Source organism: Crocodylus siamensis, chromosome 1 (genome assembly GCF_052110815.1).
Source record: "Crocodylus siamensis isolate JL-2025a chromosome 1, ASM5211081v1, whole genome shotgun sequence".
NCBI lineage: Eukaryota > Metazoa > Chordata > Crocodylia > Crocodylidae > Crocodylus > Crocodylus siamensis.
Window position 1 is genome coordinate 376,351,442 of NC_143395.1, and position 23,876 is coordinate 376,375,317.

General features: G+C 43.3%; 1 protein-coding gene across 9 annotated transcripts in view; it reads left to right on the forward strand.

Annotated features, from left to right (window-relative positions):
• STARD13 (StAR related lipid transfer domain containing 13) overlaps positions 1-23,876 on the forward strand; it is a 602,523-nt gene that overhangs the window by 545,677 nt on the left and 32,970 nt on the right. For all 9 annotated transcript variants that reach the window (XM_090027662.1, XM_090027653.1, XM_090027672.1 and 6 more), the window contains 2 exons: positions 8,533-8,596; positions 21,173-22,569. In XM_090027662.1, the coding sequence (XP_089883788.1) occupies positions 8,533-8,596; positions 21,173-22,569 (1,461 nt within the window). The remainder of the gene's footprint in view (positions 1-8,532; positions 8,597-21,172; positions 22,570-23,876) is intronic.

Genomic DNA, 23,876 nt, shown 5'->3' on the forward strand with positions numbered 1-23,876 from the left:
AGATGTGATTTTTGGATCAAAACCTGTCCCTTCTTCCATGTCTGGGGCTAAAGATGTAAGAGAATTAAGTACAGCTCTGCTGCTTATGGGATTGTATGCCTGGAGGGATTAATGAGCCCATACTAGGAAACCACTTCGGAGAAGCCAGAGGGAAAGACCATTAAGTGCATCCTATAATCCAGCAGTTCTCAATCCTTTGGGGGCGGGAACCCCATTCCTGGTCTGAGCCCATCTACAGTAATTGAACTTGGTGGGGGAGACTGGGGGTACAGCCCTGTTTGTAAGTGCCACAACCCCAAATGGTCCCAACCATTAGTTGGGGAACCACTGCTATTTCCATTATTCTCCAAGGTTTGGGGGGGAATGGAGTAGCTATAGACCAGTGGCACTGTTGTTCCATAGCCTGGCACAAACCTTCCAGTCCCTGATGAACACTGCCTCCTCCCACACACAGATACATTTATATCAATCCCACAACTTCAATTCAATATGAAGAAAGTCATGCACTTTAATATAGTATGAAACTTTAATATAGTCTGCTTTAATATAGACTAATATTGTCAAGTCTGGGAAGAAACAATGGTGACACTAATGGACTCCACTCACAAAGTTCCACCCACGTGAGACATCATTCTCAGGAAATGTGAAAACATTTGAAATATGATCATTCTGTTTGCTGAGCCCTGCTGAGTTCCTTGAGTACGGTTCTTCTCCTGGGGGCTTGAGATAAATGGCGTAATTCACTGCTTATAGAGATGTTGTTCCAGGTTCTCTGTGGACTCACCAAAACACCTCTGCAGCAGTTGTACTTGGTTTACATTTCTGAAGATTTCTTCACAACAGAAACAGTTAGGAACTTGGGATGCCTCTTTATTGCCCAATTACAGTGGCTCCAAGGAACTGTAAAGAGACATGCAATGCTTGTTTCATGTGCCCTGCCTTCTGACATGGAATTAGTGGAGCTAGCTTTTGTGTGGCATTGTACATGAAGTAATGAAAGCACTAATGAAAAGCTGAGCTTGTTGGTGAACACATGCAGCTCCTGGCTCACTAGATACACTGGGTTTATTCCACATATATGTCAGTACAAAACTCCCTCTAAGAAGGAACTAGCATCGATATTTTTAATTGTTAAACCGATCTCTTGGTGTCTTCCTCATGGAAAGGTGATGGAGAGGTTGTTTTTTTTTTCCCAGTGACCCATGCTGAGTGATTATGCCAAATGTCAAGATTCTAGTTCAGGAAGTACAACAAATCATGTCAGCCCACCAGTCGTTACAAATCAAATCAATATTTTCAAAATTGTGCAATGCATTACGAATCCCTAGAGTGTATCTGACTGCTGCAGGCCAGTTCCAGGCCCTCACAGTGTCTGTGGTGGCATTGATGTAAGATGCATGCTGGGTGTCACATGAGAGCCAGCTGGCCAAGACATCGTATTATGAAATGGAAAACAAAAGACAAAAAAGGTCAGCTGTTTTTGTGGGTGCTGAGTATCCTGCTTGGGCCCAGTTTCACATTCCTTGTGTACCCAGAACTCCCTCTAACTTCCAAAGAATGCATGACCAAGCCTTTAGACCAATTAGCAGAACATTCAGCACATACTGCTGAGCTAAATGTATTTGTTATTTTTTATTTGAGTTTATCTTTAAATTTAAAGCTGGAACGTCAGAGTCATGATTCAGATTGATCAGGGTGTAAGGGACAGGAGACAAAGTGGTGGTCAGTGGGACATGAGACATTCACTGCACAGCAGATGTTGGAAGGGGCGGAAGGGGTGACTTGGATTTACCCCTGGCAGTAGCTCTTCAGCTTCTGTAACTGGTGAACGCTGGCAGGGCAAGCTCCAGTGCTGCTTTTATCCCCTTCACACTGTTGCCCCTTGAACATCAAGCCAGGAACATTTTCACTGAGTGACAAAAGTCCTCAATTCCTGGCATGTGATGAAAATAATGTCTGCCAGGAGCACTATATATTTAGAATGCCTAAGCAGTCCTACTATAACAGAGTTTAGTGACTATTTCAGACATTATTACACCTCTATTATTTATAGCAGGTCTTCGAAATGTGGAAGGGGAAAACCCCTTGCATTAGAGAAGTACCTTTTATTTGATTTCATGAGATGATACTTAGATTTTATTGAGAGAGTAATGGCAGAAAATCACCATTTTCCCTCTCCTTAGTATTCCTCGTTAGCTTACCATAATATTGATTGAACATGAATATTTCATGACTTGACCTATGCAGCATCCAAAGCAGCAGAAACAGATGCTTCTCTGGGAACTTCGAAAGACAGCTGTAGTGAAAATGTAGGTGGGTGAAAGCCAGGAGGGTGTCTTCTTATCCACTCCAAAACCAGCACACGTTCCAAAGAGCAGGAGCTCTCTCAACTCCCATATGGTGAGCCAAGATCTCTCAAAGCAACTACTGGACGTGCATCTAGTTCCAGTAGAAAGCCTTTCACTCAGGAATAGCAGTCTCCTGCTCAAATACATTTGATTCAAGTGGTGAAAGTCTGAGCAGCAGTGCTCAGAGATCAACCCTACTTACGAAGCATGATGAAGCTTTGTTACAGTTGCATGTAATAAAATGTATTTGTACCTTAAAACCTAGCACATTTCATACAAAGAATTTAAAAGAACATAATGTAGAATGAAAATTCAAGCAATTGAAATCTTGACTTCACACTCTAAATATCATTCTTTTAACATATTGTTAGGATCTAATGACCAAGATTTGACAAAATAAGTATATAATGTTCTTCTCCTAAATCGATATTTAGGTCCCTAGATAAATATACTCATCATCAAAAGTTCCAAACAGCAAGAAGCCTTAATTTAATTCAGTATTATTATATTTCGTCCATTCTCTGTCCAGAGTTGTCTATTTGATAGCATACATTTACTTCATGTATCATTGTATATAGATTGTTATACTACTGAAAAACTTTAAAATGATTATGTATTCTGCAGCCTATTTAGTTATTTTGTAATTCCAGTGTTTTTAAAACTTTATGGGGTTTTTTAAAAAGATGAAGTTGTTCAAGGTTCCATTAAAAGATTGACCAGGTTCTCTGTAGGCACAGGAAGTGCCCAATCCAGGTCACCTTAATGTCAATCAAAAGGTTCCTGTTCAGTTCAGTGAGTGGGCTTATGACCCATGTACATATGTAGCCCATTGTAAAGTCTAAATGCTTGAATCTTCATTATTATTTTGACAATAGTCTTATCTAGATTTTAGATTATGGTTTGTATTGGATGGTTTGGATGAGGATGAACCTGCCTTGCCAAGGGGGTTAGACTGGAGGACCTCTGGAGGTCCCTTCCAGCCCTACTTCCGTATGACTATGACTCTGTTATGCTCAGGGAAAGTGCTGAATGAGAGGACTGGAAACAGTCTTCTGTTTATCTATGGAATAGGTAGAGCATGGACCTTTTCAGTACAAACTTCTCCCTGTCACTCCTGCCAATTGTGGCACTCGGTCCTTAGCTTCTATGTACAGTCCATTAACAAAGAACCAGAGGTTGCCCTTTCACAGGCTAAACCATGACAGGAGACCAGGCAGTAGGGCTGTGTGAAGCTTTGATAGCTGATTCGATTCAGGGGAGATTTGGCTTGATTTGGTGCCCGAATCCCCAAATCCAAATCAAACCGGAGACCCATTAATCTTTCCGAATCAAGTCAGAAGCCTCTGAATCAATTCAGAGAGATTCAGAGATTTGAACATAGACTGTACAGGCAGGCACTAGACAGTGCCGGTGTGAGCAGCTGGGGAGCAGCCGGACAAGTCCCAGCTTGAGCCGGCAGACCTGGGACAAGCCGTGGCTCGTCCGGCTGCTCCCCCACCGGGATGAGGCAGGCAGTGCTGGCAGCCCCAGGAGAAGCAGTGGGGGCTGGGAAGATGATTGGGGAGCTGGGGGATCGAACAGGAACTGGGGGAATGAACAGGGGCTTCCATCCAGTTCAATTCCCCAGTTCCTGGTTCAACCCCGCAGCTCCCCGATCATTCCCCTCAGTTCCCAATCATTTTCCCCAGCCCCTACAGCTTCTCCTGGGACTGCCAGCACTGAGTACCTCGCTCCAGCATGGGGGTCAACAAGGGGAGCACCCAGACAAGCTGTGGCTTGAGTTGGCAGCCCTGGGAAAAGCCACAGGGGCTGAGGGGAATGATCGGGGAGCTGGGGGATCGAACTGGGAGCTGGAGGAATTGAACCAGGAGCTGGGAGGAAGCCCCTGTTCATTCCTCCAGCCCCCGAACCTTCCCCCCAGCTTCCAACTCGATTCACCAGTTCCTGGTTCAATCCCCCAGCTCCCCAATCATTCCCCCCAGCTCCCATGGCTTTTCCTGGGGCTGCCAGGACTGCCTGCCTCACCCCAGTGGTGGGGGTGGGCAGCTGGGGGAGCAGCCGGACGAGCTGCGGCTTCTCCCAGGGCTTCTGGTTCAAGCCAGGGCTTGTTCGGCTGCTCCCCCAGCTGCTTCCGCCTGCACTGTCTGCCTGTATAGTCTATGGCTGAATAAGATTTGGCACCGAATATCTTCAGATTTGGCCAAATCGAATTGGGACAGTGATTCAAATCACCATATCGAATCACTGTCCCTCTGAATCACTGAATCTGAATCCAAAGCAAATACTTTCTACTTCACACAGGCCTACCAGGTAGCTCTTTTGAATGGGGATCATCTCTTTGTTCCATGTTTGTACAGATCTAGAACAATGGGCTCCTTGTCCACAGTGAAGGCTTCTGGGCATAATGTTAATACAAAATAGTAAATAATTAACAATGGCAGTTCCCTGCAGAACATCCCCTTGAGGGGTGGCCTATGGATCACCAAGTTTAATGCAATGATTTCTCTCTCACCCCTGGATCCTGAAGATCCACAGCAGAGTGCAGCCTCTGATCTGCAAACACAGAAGATGTCCTTCCCAGTTGATTACTCCCTCTCTGCCACACAATTGCATTTAGATCCTTCTGGCAGAATAGTTTCTGCATGACCCTGGTGTACCATTGGCTGAATTCCCCCGCAGCGAAGCAACTGCAGGCCAGATTCAGGGGGAGTTCCCACAGTTCAAAGTCACTTTAAAGATGTCTTAGGATAATCTGGAAAACTGTTGAAGATGGATAGTAGGCCACCCACTGGATTTTCTAGTTATGAAGCTTCTGCCTTGCTTTATTTATTTATTTACTTGTCAGTCACTGTTTGGGGCTGTACAGGATACAACAGGCAAAGAGCCTGCAGCATAATGGACAATAACAGCAAAATTTGATGCCCTGATGCTCAGTGATTCCATGTTATACATATAAGTGATGGTGCTTATCAATTACTGTGTGAAGAACAAATTGAGAAAACTTCACTGACCTTCTATTTATAGTATGAGCTGCAAGATTTCACTAAATATTTTGCAGTTTCTCTGACAAGTGCTTTGATACAGCTATATATTTATTTTTTTAATGCCAAACCCTCCTGTGATACCTACCAGTGTTATTTCATTTGACATGTGTTGTACTGTCTTCCCTTTAAACTCAAGGTTCATGTTTTGTTAAACCTACGAACACTGTAACCTCTCTGTTGTTCTGAGGCATGACATGAAAAGTGTAGATAGCAACTCAGTGGCCTCTTCCTCTTTGATCAGGACATGAGTGCCTGTCTTTCAGTCAAAGACTTGTGTTTTAATGAGGCTTTGGCTGTCACTCACATAATAGTTATAAGCAGATGGGAAGGCTGTCTGCCTCCATTGGCACATCAACAGCATGTGAGAAGTTCAAACAGACTGGATTTAATTGGAGATGCTGGTAATAGGCAAACTAATAAAGCTGATCTTTAATCCTGTAAATGTATTGGCAAATCTTTCCATGATTTTGGAAAAGCCCCAGAATGTGTTATAATTTTGTAGATGACAGAAGCTAAAAGCTGAGGTTGAGGCACAGGCTCCTATTAAAGTTGGCTCTGTTTTTTGATAGAATAGTTTCTTTATACAAATATCAGTTTAGAAAGCAGTCAGGATAACAGTGTAGCTGGTAATGTCTCTGACTTGATGAGACTGACTCTTTTAAAAAAGTAACCCATCAGTTTATGACTGAAATAATCCTGGCTTTCCGGTACAGTTAGTGGGAAAATTGCCACTTCTTGTTTAGTCTGTTTGGTTTGTCTGACCACATGATTTCAGTAGCTGTCCACAATAGAGGAGAGTCCTTTTTTGGGAGTAAATACAGATTTTGCCCTTGGCTACGTATGAAACCCTGATTGGCTTCTAAGGTTATGTCATTGCAAATAAAACAAAATGCAAGCCATTGGCCTTTGACTCTCCCTTTCCCTTCTACCATAAATCCACGTTCTATCTCAGATAAATCATTTATTTCTTCAGATGCATATGGTATTGCATTGACTAAAAGGAAAAGCATCATCCTTTGAATCTGAAATGCATCTTCTTTGTGCTATACATTCTCCTCTCAAAGAACTGCAAATAGGCTTTGAGTATAGGGCTGCTTGTTAAACTATTTTGAAAGCTTCTGGGGAAATCAGTTTGTTATGAAGGCATAAGAAAACTATACCTCTGCTTTTCAGCTAATGCATCTCCATTGCCCATTACAGACTAATGGAGTTAATGATTTATGGCCTGACTGTACAGGATGCTGAACAATTTCAGAGGAAACTGCAGATATTCAGTATCCCTAACTATAAGGTTATGAGTTTATATCTAAAAATGTCTCTTTCTCATTTTTCTCATTATATAGACACACAGGGAGTTCAAGATACCTATTTAATGAGCTGATTTTGCAGGAATGGACTAGCTTATGCTACTTAAAAGTTTCACTTGATTTAGTTAAGTAAATTTGAGTGCTTAACAGCTTATTGCAATAGCTGGGCACAACTGGCTTGCTCAAGCAAGCTACACAATATTTTTGAGCATCCCAATAAAACAGTGTATTTTATATACCTGCCCCTTTTGCTTACCTGTTCTAAGGCAGAAACCAGTTAATTTAGAGATGCATGAAATCAGATTTTAGCTTGTGATTCATGTTGGGGAGCAAATTGTCTCTACAGTAAGGATGAGTTTCAGTCCTCTGAAAATGTATCTTCATATGTAGGTATTTGGAACAAGGATAGATGCTCATACTTAAACAATTCCATCATGGGCAAGGGTAGGACAAAGCCATTGCAAAGCCTCAAGAAAGAGCAATTTCAAGCTGAGCAATTCCATACCAGGGCAAAACAAGAACACTTTTACTACTAGGTTCGGAGTTTCTTCTGCTTGTTTATCTGTTTGGGTTTTGGGGTTTTGTTGGTTTCTTTATGTTTGAAGCTTCTGAGAGTTTTACAATTCTAGAATTAAGTCTTGGGGTGGATTTGTTAACAGTACTGATGAAGTAGTTACAAAGCCCTAATGATCACAAGTATTCACCTCTTTTTATGCAAGGGTGTGAGTGTGTATCTGTAATCCACACAAATGTGATGAACCCAGGATGATATGTCATGACTTATGGAAGGTTACTTTATCCATGAATGGGTTTTGGCAGGTGCAATTTACTGAACAAAATTAAAAAATAATCAGGATAAAGAGAATTGAGAAATGTTTCTTTGGTGGACTGATTTTTTTAAATGCTGGTTATTTGAAGCTGCTATCTATTTTAAAGTTAGATGAAGTCCCTAAAGAGGTGGATTGGGCAGGTGATTGGGCAGGTGATATGAGAGTATATTATGTTACACATATTATAGTTTTATCATATGCCCATGTAATTTATCCCATACCTAACACCTCCATAATTAAAAATGTATGTTCTTTGCATATATGTATAGATCTCTCATTTTGATGTATGAAGATGTGAGTATGTATGTACATAGTTCTTCAACGTAGAGAATAATAATGTTAACCCGTTGTCAAAATGTAAATGTTTTGAAATTAACAAGCAAAAAATCTTTTAAAAATTACTATAATATCATCTGAAGGATGAACAAGGCATTTATTTAAGGAGGTTGATGATAACTTATTTGTTACCTTCTTTGTATTAGTCTATTGGATTTGTACATGTAAGAATAGACTATGAGACTAAATTAGATAATATTTGATTAATCTCAACAAACTTCCTTAACATTTACTTTACTAACTGCCTAATAGGAATGAAATCTGAAATTCACTCTGCATTCTGATTCTAATAAGTCATTTGAATCCTGCAATATTTGCAAGAAAAGAGTTCTGAAGTACTGTGGTTACATACTTGTATAGTCAAATTGCCTCCCCATTCTGAGCCTCAGTTTCCCCTACCTGGATAAAATGACATTCACGTGATTTGCAAAATGCTCTGATATGAATAAATAGCCATATCTAAGAGCTAATTATGAAAGCTGTTGAGCTGTGAGACACCATCTCGATGTATATGTCTGTAGTGTAGAACAAAATAAAATATGGTTACTTTCTGAATCTTGTTGTATAAATTACAACCCTACAAATAGATAAGAGGTCAGCTTTTGAAATCATAGAAAGTCCCTTTCATTAACAGGTTGCTAACCTTTGGGTTTTGCTTTACCTGTAGACGACTGAATACATTGAACAAGTGTGCCTCAATGAAACTTGATGTGAACTTCCAGAGGAAAAAGGTAAGTGAACATTATTCAGTGTTCAGGTTTAGTTCAAACCATTGCAAAAAGAGCTCCTGAAATTGGGGTCCCCCACTTAGGAAATCTCTTAAATTTAAGTTAAGAATATGTAACTTTAAGCATATGTTACATCCTGTCTTGAAGAGTAGTTTCATGAATGAGAAATTTAAATGCAAGTGAAAAATAAAGAGCTCTGAACAGAACAGAAGGTTCAGTGTTAAGAGACTTACAAGGACACCTGCAGTAATTTAAACATGCAATTTATAGTAGTGGAGAAAAGAGCAGTTAACATGCTGTGCTGTTTATGAAATATTTTCGCATTTCCCCATGCTGTATGATTGCATAATAGAAACTCTTACCAAGAAAAAAATGGAAGCTCCTTGACAAACAATAGCTTCCCTTGTTTCTTCTGCTGACTTGGCATTTGTTAAGAATATGAAAATAAACCCTGTCATATGTATCCCTTGTTATGTAACACATACATTATTTAAAGATTAAAGGGTTTGATTAAAGAATGCAGAAAATGCCTGTTGGTTTTTTAAAAATTGTAATAGGTCCAGCATAACAGTTGCATTTCTGGTTTCCCAATTACATTGCCCCAAGGGCACATAATCAACAGGGTGTAACAGCAATTATTGGTTCTGGGGAATATTCCTATATATTCCTCAGAACAGTTGTGTAAAGCTCCCTGAAAGATTCCTACTTGAGATGTTTCTTAATATACCATTGGCAGCTTATTCTACTTATGCCCTGTTCATTCTGTGAAAGAACTTAGAGAAAAGTGTTTAATGAACAGGTATTTTATAGATTTCATAGACATTAGGGCTGGAAGGGACCTGGGAAGATCATTGAGTCCAGCCCCCCACCCAAAGGGCAAGAAGTCAGCTGGGGTCATAGGATCCCAGCAAGATAAGGATCCAATTTGCTCTTGAAGGTGTTCAATGTAGGTGCTTGAACCACCTCCGATGGCAGGCTGTTCCAGATCTTGGGGGCTCAGACAGTAAAGAAATTCTTCCTTAAGTCCAGCCTGAAATGGTCTCGGAATAGTTTATGACCGTTCGACCTTGTCATCCCTTGGGGCGCTGTGGTGAACAAACGTTCCCCCAGATCCTGGTGGTCACCCCTGATAAACTTATAGGTGGCCATCAGATCACCCCTGAGCCTGTGCTTTTCCAGGCTAAAGAGCCCCATGGCTCTCAGCCTGTCATCATAAGGTCTGTTTTCCTGACCTCTGATCATGCATGTGGCTCTTCTCTGAACTCTCTCAAGCTTCTCCACATCCTTTTTGAATTGTGGAGCCCAAAACTGGACACAGTACTCCAGCTGCGGACTCACCAAGGCTGAGTACAAGGGGAGAACGACGTCCCGGGTTTTGTTTGAGAAGCATCTATAGATGCAAGCCAGCGTTTTGGTCACTTTACTAGCTGCAGCATCACATAGCAGGCTCTTGTTCATCTTGTGGTCAATGGTGACCCCCAAGTCTCTTTCTTCCACTGCCGAGCCTATAAGGATTCTTCCCAAGGTGGAGAACCTTGCATTTTTTGGTATTAAACACAATCAGGTTCTCATCCACCCATTTGCTGAGCCTGTCCAGGTCACCCTGGATCACCCACCTATCTTCTGGCGTGGATGCTTTTCCCCAAAGTTTGGTGTCATCGGCGAACTTGGCCAGTCCACTCCTGACTCCAGTGTCCACATCATTAATGAAGATGTTGAACAATATGGGTCCAAGGACAGAGCCTTGGGGGACCCCACTGGTCATAGGACACCATGATGAGTGACTGTCATCAATTACAACCCTCTCGGTCCAACCACGGAGCCAATTTCCCAGCCAGTGGATCGTGGTGGACCCAAGGCCACAGTTGGCTAGTTTCACCAAGAGGTGATGATGGGATACCAGATCAAAGGCTTTTTTGAAGTCAAGATATATGACATCAGTCTCATCTCCTTTGTCCAGGTGATAGGTCATCTGGTCATAGAAGGAAATGAGATTGGTCAAGCAAGACCTACCCACAACAAACCCATGTTGGCTATCCCGTAGGATGTTGGCGTCAGCCACTCCATTAAGGATGGCCTCTTTAATAAACTTTTCTAAGATCTTCCCTGGGATAGAAGTCAGGCTAATGGGCCTGTAGTTAGCCGGATCCATTTTCCTCCCTTTCTTGAAGATAGGTACCACATTGGCCTTCTTCCAGTCTTTGGGCACTACACCAGAGTGCCAGGAGCTTTTAAAGATCCGTGCCAGGGGCTGGGCTATGATGCTCACCAGCTCCTTGAGTATACCCTGGGTATAGATTGTCAGGGCCGGCTGACTTGAAGGTATCCAGCTTCTCAAGCTGTTCCTTCACGAGGTCAGCGTTTATGGAGGGCAGGGGATCTCCCTCACCCGGACCTCCCTGTCCTGTGATGAACATGGGCGTCCGATGGGACTTATGAAAGACCAATGCAAAGTACCCATTTAATAGGTTGGCTTTTTTCTGGGTGTCAGTTGTCAGTTGCCCCATCCAGTTCAGCAGGGGTCCAGTGTTGCCTTTGCTTTTCCTCTGGCTCCCCACGTATCTGAAAAAGGACTTTTTATTGTCCTTGATTCTCAAAGCTAGTTGGAGTTCAGTTGCAGCCTTGGCTTTCCTGGTTTGGTCCCTGCAGAACCAGACCAGTGCAGAATCATCCTCCTTAGAAATTTAATCCCGTCCTCCATCCTTTGTAGGCTTTTCTTTTTAGCTTTAGGAGGCCTCCTAGGTCCCTGGAGAGCCAGGGGGGCTGCTGTGCCCTCTTGCTGCCTTTCCTTCGAGATGGAATAGACTTAGCTTGTGCATTGAGGATCTCTCCCTTGAGGAGCAGACACTCTTCTTGAACTCCCCTCTCCCTGGGGTCATGATCCCTTAGGGCCTGATTTACAAGTCTCCTGAGCTTGTCAAAGTTGGCTTTTCTGAAGTCAAGGACTGCTGTGTTGCTGACTGACTTGCCAGCTTTGCGGCAGATAATGAAGGTGATCAGCTCATGGTTGCTGTTACCCAGCTTCCCATCGATCTCACTAGGCCGCCGATTAGGTCATCCCCTGTAGCCAGTACCAGGTCAAGCAGCACTCTACCTCTCATTGGCCCATAGACTTCTTGAGTCAAGTAGAGGTCATCCACGCACAAGAGGAAGCTTTGCGACTGCTCGGATTTTGCTGAGTGATTCTCCTACGAGATGTCCGGGTAACTGAAGTCACCCATGGCAGCCATGGTCCTGGAGCATGCAGTCTCAGCCAGCTCCCAGGTGAACTCCTGGTGAAGCTCAGGACTTTGGGTGGGAGGTCTGTAGTAGACTCCTACCATTGTGGCCCCATGTTCCCCATGAATTTTAACCCAGAGGCTCTCTAGCTGTCCACCCTGGTTGCCAACATCAGCTTGCAGGGACGCATAGCTTTCCTTAACATAGAGAGCTACACCCCTGCCCCTTTTATCTACACGATCCCTCCTGTACAGGGTATAGCCATCTATACCCATGGTCCAGTCATGGGTGGAGTCCCACCAGGTCTCCGTTATCCCAATGACATCATAATTCTTTGCACTAAGCAGGAGGACAAGCTCCTCCTGCTTATTCCCCAAGCTCCTGGCATTTGTGTACAGGCGGGGAAGTGTCCGCTTGGGGGCTCTTGCCTTGCCCATAGATTGTGCCAGGGCTGGGGTAGGGGTGGGCTCCCTTAAGTGCCTTGGTCTGCTGGCTTTGCAAGGGTTGCTCAGCAGGCCAGCAGTGGTGGTAGTCCCCCCCTCCCCCAGCGGGCTTAGTTTAAAGCCTGGTGGAGCAGGTCAGCCAGTATGGCTGAGAAGAGCCTCCTCCCCAACGGAGAGAGGTGGAGGCCATCTCTTCCCAGCAGCTCGCTGGGCATATTTTTCCTTCCTGGTCTTGTGCATAATGCTTCATCAAATAGCCTCCACAGCATCAGCTCCCAATCTTTTTCCATGGCAACTCCACTTCCAGTCTGAGCCCAAACACTATAATTGAATCTCTGTGAGCCTCATGACCCCACTCATTGAGTGCCCAAATGGTGTCGTGCCCTCTGGCTAGAACCTCTGTAGTATCCATCCTGTCTTATCTCTTCAAGGAATTGTGCATACTCCAGTGAGATCCCATGTGTTCATTACTTCGGACTTAGTATATTTTTGCCTGTATATGATTTCCTTGATACATCCCTGGTCTAATCTCGGAACAAAGGGAGTTAATTCACCACACTGTGTGAGACATGTTTGATGTAGGCAAAAACATGACGAGACTGAGCTCATTCAAAGTAATTTATTTTTTGAAACATATAGCAAAGCCTTCTTTGGGTAACATCTACTGCATTAAGCTGCTCAAAGTGGTATCAATGTCTTCTTTTATCAATAATATTGTAGCCAAACTAAAAGAAAGGATGTTAAAAGTGAAATACTGATGAAAATTGATTGTTTTATTGCAGTTTTATTTTTTAAAATATTTCCCGCCATTTTTTCTACATCAGATGTTTTCACCACGGTGAAGACTTGACATTTATTTGAGATCAGAAAAAAGAAAATATATGCTAACAGGCTGTAATGTAAAGGCTGTATTAACAATTTAGAGTCAACAGAAACTAGTTGACTCCATAGATGTGTAAGGCAGAAGACTATGTAGGTGCAGCGATGGAGACTTGGGAGGGCAGGTATAAAGAAAAACTGGGTCAGGAGAAAATGTGTTAGCAAAGAAATGGGCAAGTGGTGAGAGCAGAGGACAAGGAGACCAAGAAAGATGGGCACCACAAGGAAAGCTGGTGATGGGAGAGACTGCAAGGTGTAGATGAGCTAGGAACTGGCTTATCTCTCTATTCAACAGGTAAATAACATGGAAATAGAATCATAGAACTGGAAGGGACCTGTACAATCATCAAGTCTGGTCCCCTGCCATGGGCAGGAAGTATTGGGCTCAGATGAGCTCACTAAAGTGCCTCTCCAGCCTCGTCCAAGTAGGTCAACTGTACAACCACTGCTGGGAGTGTTCTTGCAGATTCTGGTGACCCTTACAGAGAACAAGTTTTTCCTTATATCCAACCTGAATTTACCCTTTATTAGTTTATGCCCATTGGTCCTCATCCTCCCTTGAGGTGCCCTCCTAAATAGTTGCTCTCCTAGTTCTTGATGCTCTCCCCTAAGGTACTTGTAGGCAGCTAACAAGTCATCTTGCAGCCTTCTCCTCCTCAGGCTGAACAGGCCCAGTTCCCAGAGTCTCCTCATAGAGCCTACCCTCCATGCCCTTAATCAAATGGGTGGCCCTTCTTTGTACCCTCTCCAACTTATCTATGTTCTTCTTGAAGAGTGGTGCTGGGAACTGGGCACAGTACTCCAGCTGAGGCCTCACCAATGCTGAATAGAGAGGGAGGAATACCACCCTGGATCAATTGGCCACACAGTGGCTGATGCATGCCAGAGTTTTACTGGCCCTTTTGGCCTCATCACACTATTGGGTCATATTCATCTTCTAGTCAATCATGACCCCCAGGTCTGGTTCACGTGTTGTGCCAGCCAGTAGGCCACCACCCATTGTATAGTTGTGGTGGGGGTTCTTCCTACCCAGGTAAAGGACCTTGCACTTCTCCCTGCTAAACCTCATCTGATTTCATTCTGCCCATAAATCCAGTCTGTCTAGGTCCTCCTGGATCTTTGCCCTATCCTTTGGTGTGCCCATATTTCCCCACAGCTTGGTATCATCCGCAAACTTATCATTGTGCTTTCTACCCTTTAATCCAAATAGTTAATGAACATATTGAACAGCATGGGTCGGAGCACCGATCCCCGGGGGACCCCACTAGAGATGGCCCTCCAGGATGAGGCCATCCCAATGATCACCAGTCTCTGGGAGAGGCCTCTGAGCCAGTTGTCCACCCACCTCACTTTAGACTGGTCCAGCCCAGTACTCTCCAGTTTGCTAGAGTGAATCCCATGGGAGACAGAGTTAAAGGCTTTACTAAAGTCTAAGTAGATGACGTGAACCTCAAGTCCCTTGTCCAAATGGTTAGTGAGCTGGTCATAGAAGGACACAAGGTTCATCAGGCATGATCTGCCCTTGGCAAAGCCATGCTGGTTGCTGTTTAGCACCCCATCTATTACCAGCTTATAGTTGATGGCATCCTTAATCAACTTTTCAAAGATTTTACCCTAGACCACTGTCACACTGACTGGCCTGTAGTTTGCAGGGTCATCCCTCTTCCCTTTCTTAAGGTTGGGAACCACATTGGCCTTCTTCCAGTCATCTGGGACCACTCCCAAGTTCCACAGTTCTTCAAATAGCTTGGCCAATGGCGCTGCTCTAAGTTTGGCCAGTTCTTTCAGGACTGTTGGGTGCAGGTCATGTGGTCCAGTGGACTTGAAGATGTCCAATTGTTGTAAAAGATCTTTCACTGGTTCTGGGCTGATTTTGTGTAGGCTGTTCCCTGGGCCTCTGGTCAAATGAGCAGCCCCCATTGGGTTTCAGGAATACCAACAAAAAGTATGTATTCAGGAGTTCTGCCTTTTTGTGTGCATTGACTGTGGGCTACCCCAGGGTCATGGGCGACTGGTGCCTCCTGACTGTGAGGGCACCAGTGGCTGGTCACCAACTGGTGGATGGAGGTCCCCCAGTGGCTGAGCACTGACCCCGGAAGCGCCGGCAGCAAAACTGGAAGTGCCATCAGTGCTTCTCAGGTGGGGCACTGGTGCTCTGCACTCCCTGGCCAGCGAGGGCCAATTTCGGGGGTGGGGTGGGGGGGTTTGGAGGGTGGCATGTGCCCCCCCATGCACCTCCTTCTGCATCGCCTATACCCTGGGTATTCAGAAGTGGTCCTACAGTGGAGCCGGATCTTTTCTTGCTCCCTCTGATATTAGGAGGTCAATATAATATTATTACAAATAGCCTCTAAAATTACTTGCAGCACTGAAATGAAAAACAGCCCACTATGGCTTGGGTTGGAGGTTCATTGTGGAAGTTAAGTACAGCTCTTGTCTAGTCTTCAGCTGCCTGAGTGATGTAGGAAAACATAGCCAAGCAAGCTGCCAGAGACCATTACTGAGCAAGCCAATGAGGGGTGAACACATGTTCCACATGCCCTCCCACTTCACTCAGAGATACATTTTCTAGGTGGGGTGTTAGTTATGCACTTCCTGTTAACCTCAATGAAAGTTACCCAGTTGCATCCCCATGTATTGTGCTGAAAATATATCCTGAAGTGTTTTGGACAGCCAGAAATTAGCTTTTGGATTAGCAGCCTCCTGCAGCTGTGGAATCATGTGCGTTCCTGTCCCCAGCTGGAAAAATGTGGCACGATTCCACTAAAAATAAACGTTCTATTCTGCAGTTTGTTGGCATCTGTTTCTGTTTGAGGAAAATACTTTTTCTAGTTTAAATCAACTTTGAGGGATCTCTCTGTCTAAAGCTCCTCTGACTCTTTGACAAATGCTGTCAGTAACTCTTAAAGAAACCTGCACCGTTCCCTTTTACCACCCTTAATGGCTTTAGAGGCCTCCCTGAATGTGCCTGTTAGTGTCTTTATTACTTGTTCAATGACTGGAGAAGGAAGGTGATAATAGAAGTTGTGTGAAAAGATGAAGATCAGAGAATATCAGAAACAATGTTCTGACTCATTGAGTGTGCCCATTTGTGGCAGGAATTAGTGTCTCACTCAATAAAGATCAAGCCACAGACACTCCAAAGGGTATAAAATAATATAAACCCTTGCATAATTGTTAGGATAATAAGAGTGGCAAGAAACTAGCATTTTGACAGGCCAAAGCACATTTACATGGTTTAATTGACATGATTAATTCAGTGCATTCTGGGAAACTGCATCCGAATGGGAACTGACAATGCAAGTAGATGTTTGAGAACTAGAAGAGAAGAACTATGTACATTTTTATGTCCATCTGTTAGGTAAAATCCTTGTATTTAGATGTTGAGGGGAATGTTGACAGGTCAGTTTTAAAGGGACAAGTTGTTTTCTATTTCATTAAATAATAGTAAGAAAAGTTCATAACATGCTGGTGATTGTTCCATAAGCCAGGAAGCTTCTGTGTGTCAGTCAGTTTCCTTTTTTAAACCTATATACTTGAGGCAGAGGGAGTGGAGGACTGAAGGGATTACACTAGTAATGGTTCCAAAGTCTTTACCTACAAAGTCACTTACCCTGGGTCAGCAGAGACTCAAGTTCAGTGTAATCAGATGTCTGCTCAGTCTGCATGAAATGAAATGTTCTTAGACCTTGTCGTAGTGGACAAGTATTAATATTGCCATAACTTCCATGAGTTAGCATGACTGCTAGTAGTCTTAAAATTGCAGTTCTTAGAATTATCTGTATTTTATCAGGAAAGTCTGATTTCATAGATTTCATAGACATTAGGGCTGGAAGGGACCTGGGAAGATCATCAAGTCCAGCCCCCCGCCCAAAGGGCAGGAAGTCAGCTGGGGTCATAGGATCCCAGCAAGATAAGCACCCAATTTGCTCTTGAAGATGTCAATGTAGGTACTTGAACCACCTCCGATGGCAGGCTGTTCCAGATCTTGGGGGCTCAGACAGTAAAGAAATTCTTCCTTATGTCCAGCCTGAAACGGTCTCGGAATAGTTTATGACCATTCGACCTCATCATCCCTTGGGGCGCTGTGGTGAACAAACGTTCCCCCAGATCCTGGTGGTCACCCCTGATAAACTTATAGGTGGCCACCAGATCACCCCTGAGCCTACACTCAGGCCCCATGGCTCTCAGCCTGTCATCATAAGGTCTGTTTTCCTGACCTCTGATCATGCATGTGGCTCTTCTCTGAACTCTCTCAAGCTTCTCCACATCCTTTTTGAATTGTGGAGCCCAAAACTGGATGCAGTACTTCAGCTGCGGCCTCACCAAGGCTGAGTACAAGGGGAGAAAGATGTCCCGGGATTTGCTCGAGAAGCATCTATGGATGCAAGCCAGCATTTTGGTCGCTTTACTAGCCGCAGCATCGCATTCCAGGCTCATGTTCATCTTGTGGTCAATGATGACCCCCAAGTCTCTTTCTTCCATAGTGCTAACCAGCTTAGCACTGCCAAGCCTATACAATGCTGCAGGTTTTCTTCCCAAGGTGGAGAACCTTGCATTTTTCGGTGTTAGTTTGGATAAATTAGGCAAGCTTTCAAAGACGAGACATTCTTCTTCGGGTCTGAGCATTCTACAGGTCTAAGATTTCTCAGATTTCAGATTTTTCTGAGATTTCTCAGACCTGAATTAGATTGTCTTGTATTCACAAACTTGTCTAGCTTTACTCCAACTATGCAGTTGGTTCAATAAAAGATATCACACTAAGAAATCTTTGCCTCTTGCCTGGGTCATCATGGCTGCAACATTACTCTAACACTATACAGACATAAGAGCATTTTCTGATCCATTCCAGGAAGCAATCCTACCTTTCTTGTGGCAAAGTGCAGAACGTTTCCCTGCCACTATCCATTTCAGTTCATCTCCACTTGTTTTTCAAAAGCAACTTAAAACTTTTTTCCTCCCAAAGAGATTTTCTATAGAACTGCTGCTGGGTCCTTGTTTCCTCTCCTCTCACACCACCTCTCCCTGCCTGATCTCAGCATTGTTCACACTTTGTTGGTTAGTTTCATTAGTTTGAGTTTTAAGAAAAAAAGAGGGGTAGTTCCCCAGCAGGTATACATTGTCATAGCTACAGTAAGTGCAGTGGACCTATGGTGATTTATATCTGTTGAGAAGCTGCTTCAGGGTCTCTTGTTATGTCAGCACTGTGTTTACAGTGTTTGTTATTGTTCATCGCCCTGAAGACATCAACAGTTGGATGCTTTATATGTGACGCTATTGTTAAAATATTTAGAAGTACAGCGTGCCTCAATTGTTTGCAGTCCTCCTTCCCACGCACTCCCTTCAGCAGCATGCTGTCCTCTGATCCAGGAGGCAGTGCTGTCATGTGTTCCACCATGTCTATACACGTGCTTTGGGGTGGGGAGGGTTTAATTGCAGCAGCTCCCAGGCAGCCACTCTAATAAAAATGCCACCACATCATGTGTATTTAGTTTTCCACATTCCAAAATGGTGGGAGTGCTATAACTAAAGCTCGTTCAGTGAGTTTTAGTTAAAGCGCCCCCACCACCATTTTGAAATAGGGGGCACTGAACACATGCGATGCTGCAGCATGTTGGAGTGGTGTAATTAGAACACTCTAGCACACTTGATCAATCAAGTCTTCTCCAATGTGTTCTAATTGGAATGTGTCAGAGTCTGTATATAGGCATCCACAACTACAGCAGGGTTAAGGCACATCTAGCTCTTTTCTTGGTGCCTTTTCTAAGCTGTTTAATTATTTTCTGTAGCTAACAGCAGAATTAAGGCATTTGTTCCAGTGAACTCGCATTGACTTCTGAACAACTGGGTTCTGCATTTTATAGATAATTCAGAAACAAGCAAAAACTAGGAGGTGGAGGGGTTGGTTGTGTTGCAATGGTTTATTTTACAAATTGGACAAGATATAAAGTGGGCATGGCAAATTTTAAGGAACACACTGACAAAAGTTTGCAACTGTAAATTGATGTTGAAGTGATCTGACATGGTACTGATTTCTTTGTAAGCTACAGTTTTCAAGCTTTACTTTTACTTTATAAATTGTTTTACATTTTTAATTAGATTGCAGCAGCTGCAGTCCAGTCCTATGGAAGATAGTTTAACTTTATTCTGAAAGCTGCATATGCAAATACTGCTAATAATGCATTTTTAAATTGAGAAGTTTTCCAGTCTCAAAATGGCCTCTTAGTTTAGTACCTTGCTTTAGTTTGACAGTCTGTCAAATTTTACTGCTGTACTGCTGCATTCAGGAATGAGAGAGGCTCTTTGGATGTCAGCTAGGTGAACTTAGTTTGATCTACATTAAATCAAATGTTCAACAATAGCTGAGTATGCATGGATTCTTATTAGCATCAACAGGCTCTGGATCAGCTGCTTACTGAGAAGTGAGCCAAACAGAAAGGACTACCTGGTCCCTGCAAAAAGTATGTCATTTTTGTTTGAGGAAACGGATTAGAAAAAGGCCAGATTGAGTTTTGCAGATTTTTATTTTATTTTACATGTTTACAGATCTGTGGATTAGTTTATGGTGCTGGCATTTTTTATTTCTAAATATTATTTTGACAGTTATTTTAGTTATTGTGGATATATATATCTATGTATATATTGTATATTCAAACAAGTAAGTTTAACTGAAAATTGAATCTTGTTAGAAGTTAACATAGATGGTTTGCTAGATTTTATTAGAGTCATATAGGCCTATTGCAGTTATATAGGCAGTTATATAGGCCTAACTGCTGTAGCAATGAAGCACTTCACAGTCTTTAACCTTCACCCCACCCCTGGAAAGTTTGTAATATTGGGCATGTCCACATAACACTTTTACTGCACAACAGACCAATTACCTGTGCAGTAAATGTCTCGGCATCTGCACATACACCCCTTTAGGGCGCATGAAACTAATAAGCTCCACAACAGGATAGTCTTGTAAAAAACAAGCACTACTCTGCTGCAGAGTTTCTTTGTGCACAACAGTGCGTATGTAGACATTGCTCTAGCTGGCTGGAGCAGGGTGTCTCAGAGCAGGGCTAGCCAGTATCCAGTCCCTGTGCTGAGGCACCCTGTGCCCCAGTCAGCTGCTCCCAGCATGTGGGGACAGGGGACCAGCCAGCCCAAGGCTGCTCCCCTGTCTCCACATGCTGCAAAGCCCCTACACTGAGGCACCCTGAGGCCAGCCCCTCTGCAGCACATAGAGCCTGGTTGGAGCAACCGTGGGCTGGCAGACTGATCCCCTGGGTCCCCTGCTAGCCTGAACTGCTCCAACCAGGCTCAAGGTGGTGCGCATGAATCAACTCTGGAGCAGCTTAATCTGGTGTTTTTTTCCTCCTGGACACACATTCAAATGGTGTGCCCGAGAGCAAAAAAACTCCAGAGTTCATTGGTCCACATTAATTGCACATGTAGACACACCTAATGGATACTAGCTAGTATTTCCATCTTCAGAAATCACTTTATTATGCTTCATTCCTCTCTTGTGTAGGGGGCAGGCAGACTGCCCCATTGAAGTCAGTAGACTCTAGCTGGATACAACGATTTGCCCAGGAGTTCTATAATGCAAGGTCAAAGCTTCATTTATTGTTTGATAGTATATTAATTTCTGAGAATTTCTTGTGAAATGAAAAAGACTGGAATAAAAGGATATTCACTGGAAGTCTCTTCCTCTTGAGGCTCACTAGAGCTCAAGCCTGGTCATTTTTTGGTAGCACAGTAAGGACTTCCTCTTTGGTCAGGCATTCATCAATCTAAACTAGATTGAGATGCTGTTCAGCAAGTTCTCTGTTTTATCTTGATGTTCTAGTTCCTTTTTAAACTGTTTTGATCCTCTAGTCACTCCCTTATTTTTAAGTTACTCTGTTTTCTTGCTATAAGCTGCCTTGAGCTTTTGTAGGGAAGGGTGGCATATAAATTGAATAATTAAGTAAGTAAGTGAATGCATAATCAGAAAAGAATAAAAGAAAAGAGAAGTTCTGCCTCTAACAAAGTGTAATATACTATTTTGCAGAGTGAAGATTCAGATGAAGAAGACCTCTGTGCTATCAGTAATAAATGGACTTTCCAAAGAACCAGCAGAAGATGGTCTCGGGTGGATGATATTGACGCCTTGCTTCACCGGTCAGGTAGACATGGATCTTCAGGGGACATTAAAATGAAAAACACCACAAGCAGTGAAAGTGTGCTTACAGACCTGAGTGAGCCTGACGTCTCATCTATTCACAGCGAGAGCAGTGGGGGAAGTGACAACAGGAGTCCATCTGGCATCAGCAGCACTATCAGGGAGGTACATGACAGCTCAGGAGAGCAGGAGGTAGAAAGCACACATATGCATGACCCCTCTTCAGTCATCAGTACCCAGGATCCAAAAGACATCATAAAATACTCCTTGAACGTTAAGAATGAAAAACCAACACGAACCAGAGCCAAAACCTTTCTAAAGCGTATGGAGACATTAAAAGCTAAAGGAACACATGGAAAATTAAGAGGCTCAGGAAAAACTGTTGTTTTAGATATAAGTGGACCTGTTCTTCAGTATGAGCCAAAATCCTTGAAGGACTTGCACTGTGTAGAGATAGTAAATGGAGATCTCCAAAATTTAGCACAGGAGACAGTCAAAAAAGGACTTTCCTTCTCTGGCAAATCCAGCAATGACAGTAGTCAGTCAGAAAACAGCAGTAACGGAGTAAGTACACCATGTTTAAAGGAACGCAAATGTCAGGAAACAAACAAGAGAAGTGGTATGTATCTGGAGGACTTGGATGTCCTTGCAGGAGCAACCCTGAAACAAGTAGTAGACCAAAATCATAAAAATGAATTTCACTCCCAAGAGGATTTGGTTGTACATATTCCCAAAGACCATAAACCTGGAACTTTTCCAAAGGCACTTTCTATTGAAAGTCTCTCACCTACAGACAATGGTAACAACGTTAACTGGAGAACAGGCAGCATCTCTCTGGGCAAACAGAAGTGCTCTATTCCTAGAGAGGCCGGATTGATAACTTGCTGTCCTAAGGAGAGCAGAGTTAGTATTTATGACAATGTGCCAGGTTCCCATTTGTATGCCAGCACTGGAGACCTTTTGGACTTGGAAAAAGATGAGCTTTTTCCTCATTTAGATGACATTTTGCAGCATGTCAACGGACTTCAAGAGGTTGTTGACCATTGGTCAAAAAATGTACTGCCAGATATGCCAAATAATGATTTGTCTGTTGGGGAATCTACATCATTACCATTCCAGTCAACTACCCAGATCACATTGGACTTTGAAGGAAACTCTGTTTCTGATGGTCGGACGACACCAAGTGACATGGATAGAGATGGAACTTCCCTCAATGAGTCAGAAGCTACTGGTGTCAGGGATAGGAGAGACTCTGGTGTGGGAGCATCTCTCACCCGGCCAAGCAGGTTGGTAGCAGATTTCCATAGATAATCCCACGTATTTGCAATGATTAATTGTTCATACAAAACAGTTAATACAAAATAATAAGTGAGGAGCTCTCAAGCTGTGGACCATGAGCAGCTGTTGGGGGTCACAAGCATGCTGCCTTTCCCATGTTACTAAATGTGAAGCGAGGCTCAGTTAGACTTTTAGAGGAAGGGTATCCTGGTATAGAAAAGGAGTCCTGGTATAAAAAGTGAAGAATACAAGAGTTCAAGTAAACAAGAACATTCTTTTTCCTCTGTAAATTATTTAGTTCTGTTAAACAGGGCACGATATTCATGTCTAAAATCAATCAGATATGATTTAAAAAGGACAAGTGCAAAATCTTTCACGTGGGACAGAATAATTTCATGCACAGGCTGGAGAATAACTGGCTAGACTGCAGTACAACAAAGAACCTAGGAGTTATGATGTATCAGAAGCTGAATATGAGCCAGCAGTGTGCTCTTGTTGCCAAAAAAGCCAACAGCATATTGGGTTGTATTAACAGAAGTATCACTTGCAAATCAAGGGAAGTGACTCTTCTACTCTATTCAGCACTGGTGAGGCCTCACTTAGAATACTGTATCCAGTTTCAGGTCCCACATTTCAAGGAAAGTCTGGATCAGGAGCCTGAGAGACAAGACTTATAAAGAAAGGCTGAAAGAACTAGGGTAATTTAGTCTAGAGAAGGTAAGACTGTTGGAAGATTTTATAACAGTCTTTGTATACCTGAAGAGCAATTCTAGAGAGCTGGAGATGGGCTTTTCTCTGTGCCTCTAGGAGACAGGACCAGGAGCAATGGCCTCAAGCTGCAGTAGCATAAATTTACATTGGAAATTTGAAGGAACTTGCTGACTATGAGGGTTGTCAAGCTCTGGAACAGGCTACTTGGAGAAGTTGTGAAATCTCACAGGTTAGACAGACACTTGGCTGGGATTGTTTGGTCAGGGACGATCCTGCTTGGAACAGGGGGCTATACTGGAAGAGGTTGTATGGTCCCTTCCAGCCCCAGTTTCCTATGATCCTGTAAGCATGTCAATGGGATAAACTTGCCATGCCTGGCAGCACTGCATCAAGAACACTGCTGTTCCAGGCAGTCTGCCTCCTCAGCTGGAAGCAGTGTAACCATGTGCTCATAGCAGTTTGTGTGAGCTGAGCGACAGCCAGTTATATTGCCCCCAAGCTAGTTAGCAGGCTTGTAATGCCATGCACTCTACTTTACTTTCCATTTAGGACCCTGCACACCTAGAAAAATATAACATCCTTGATGATACAGCTTCCAGGCATA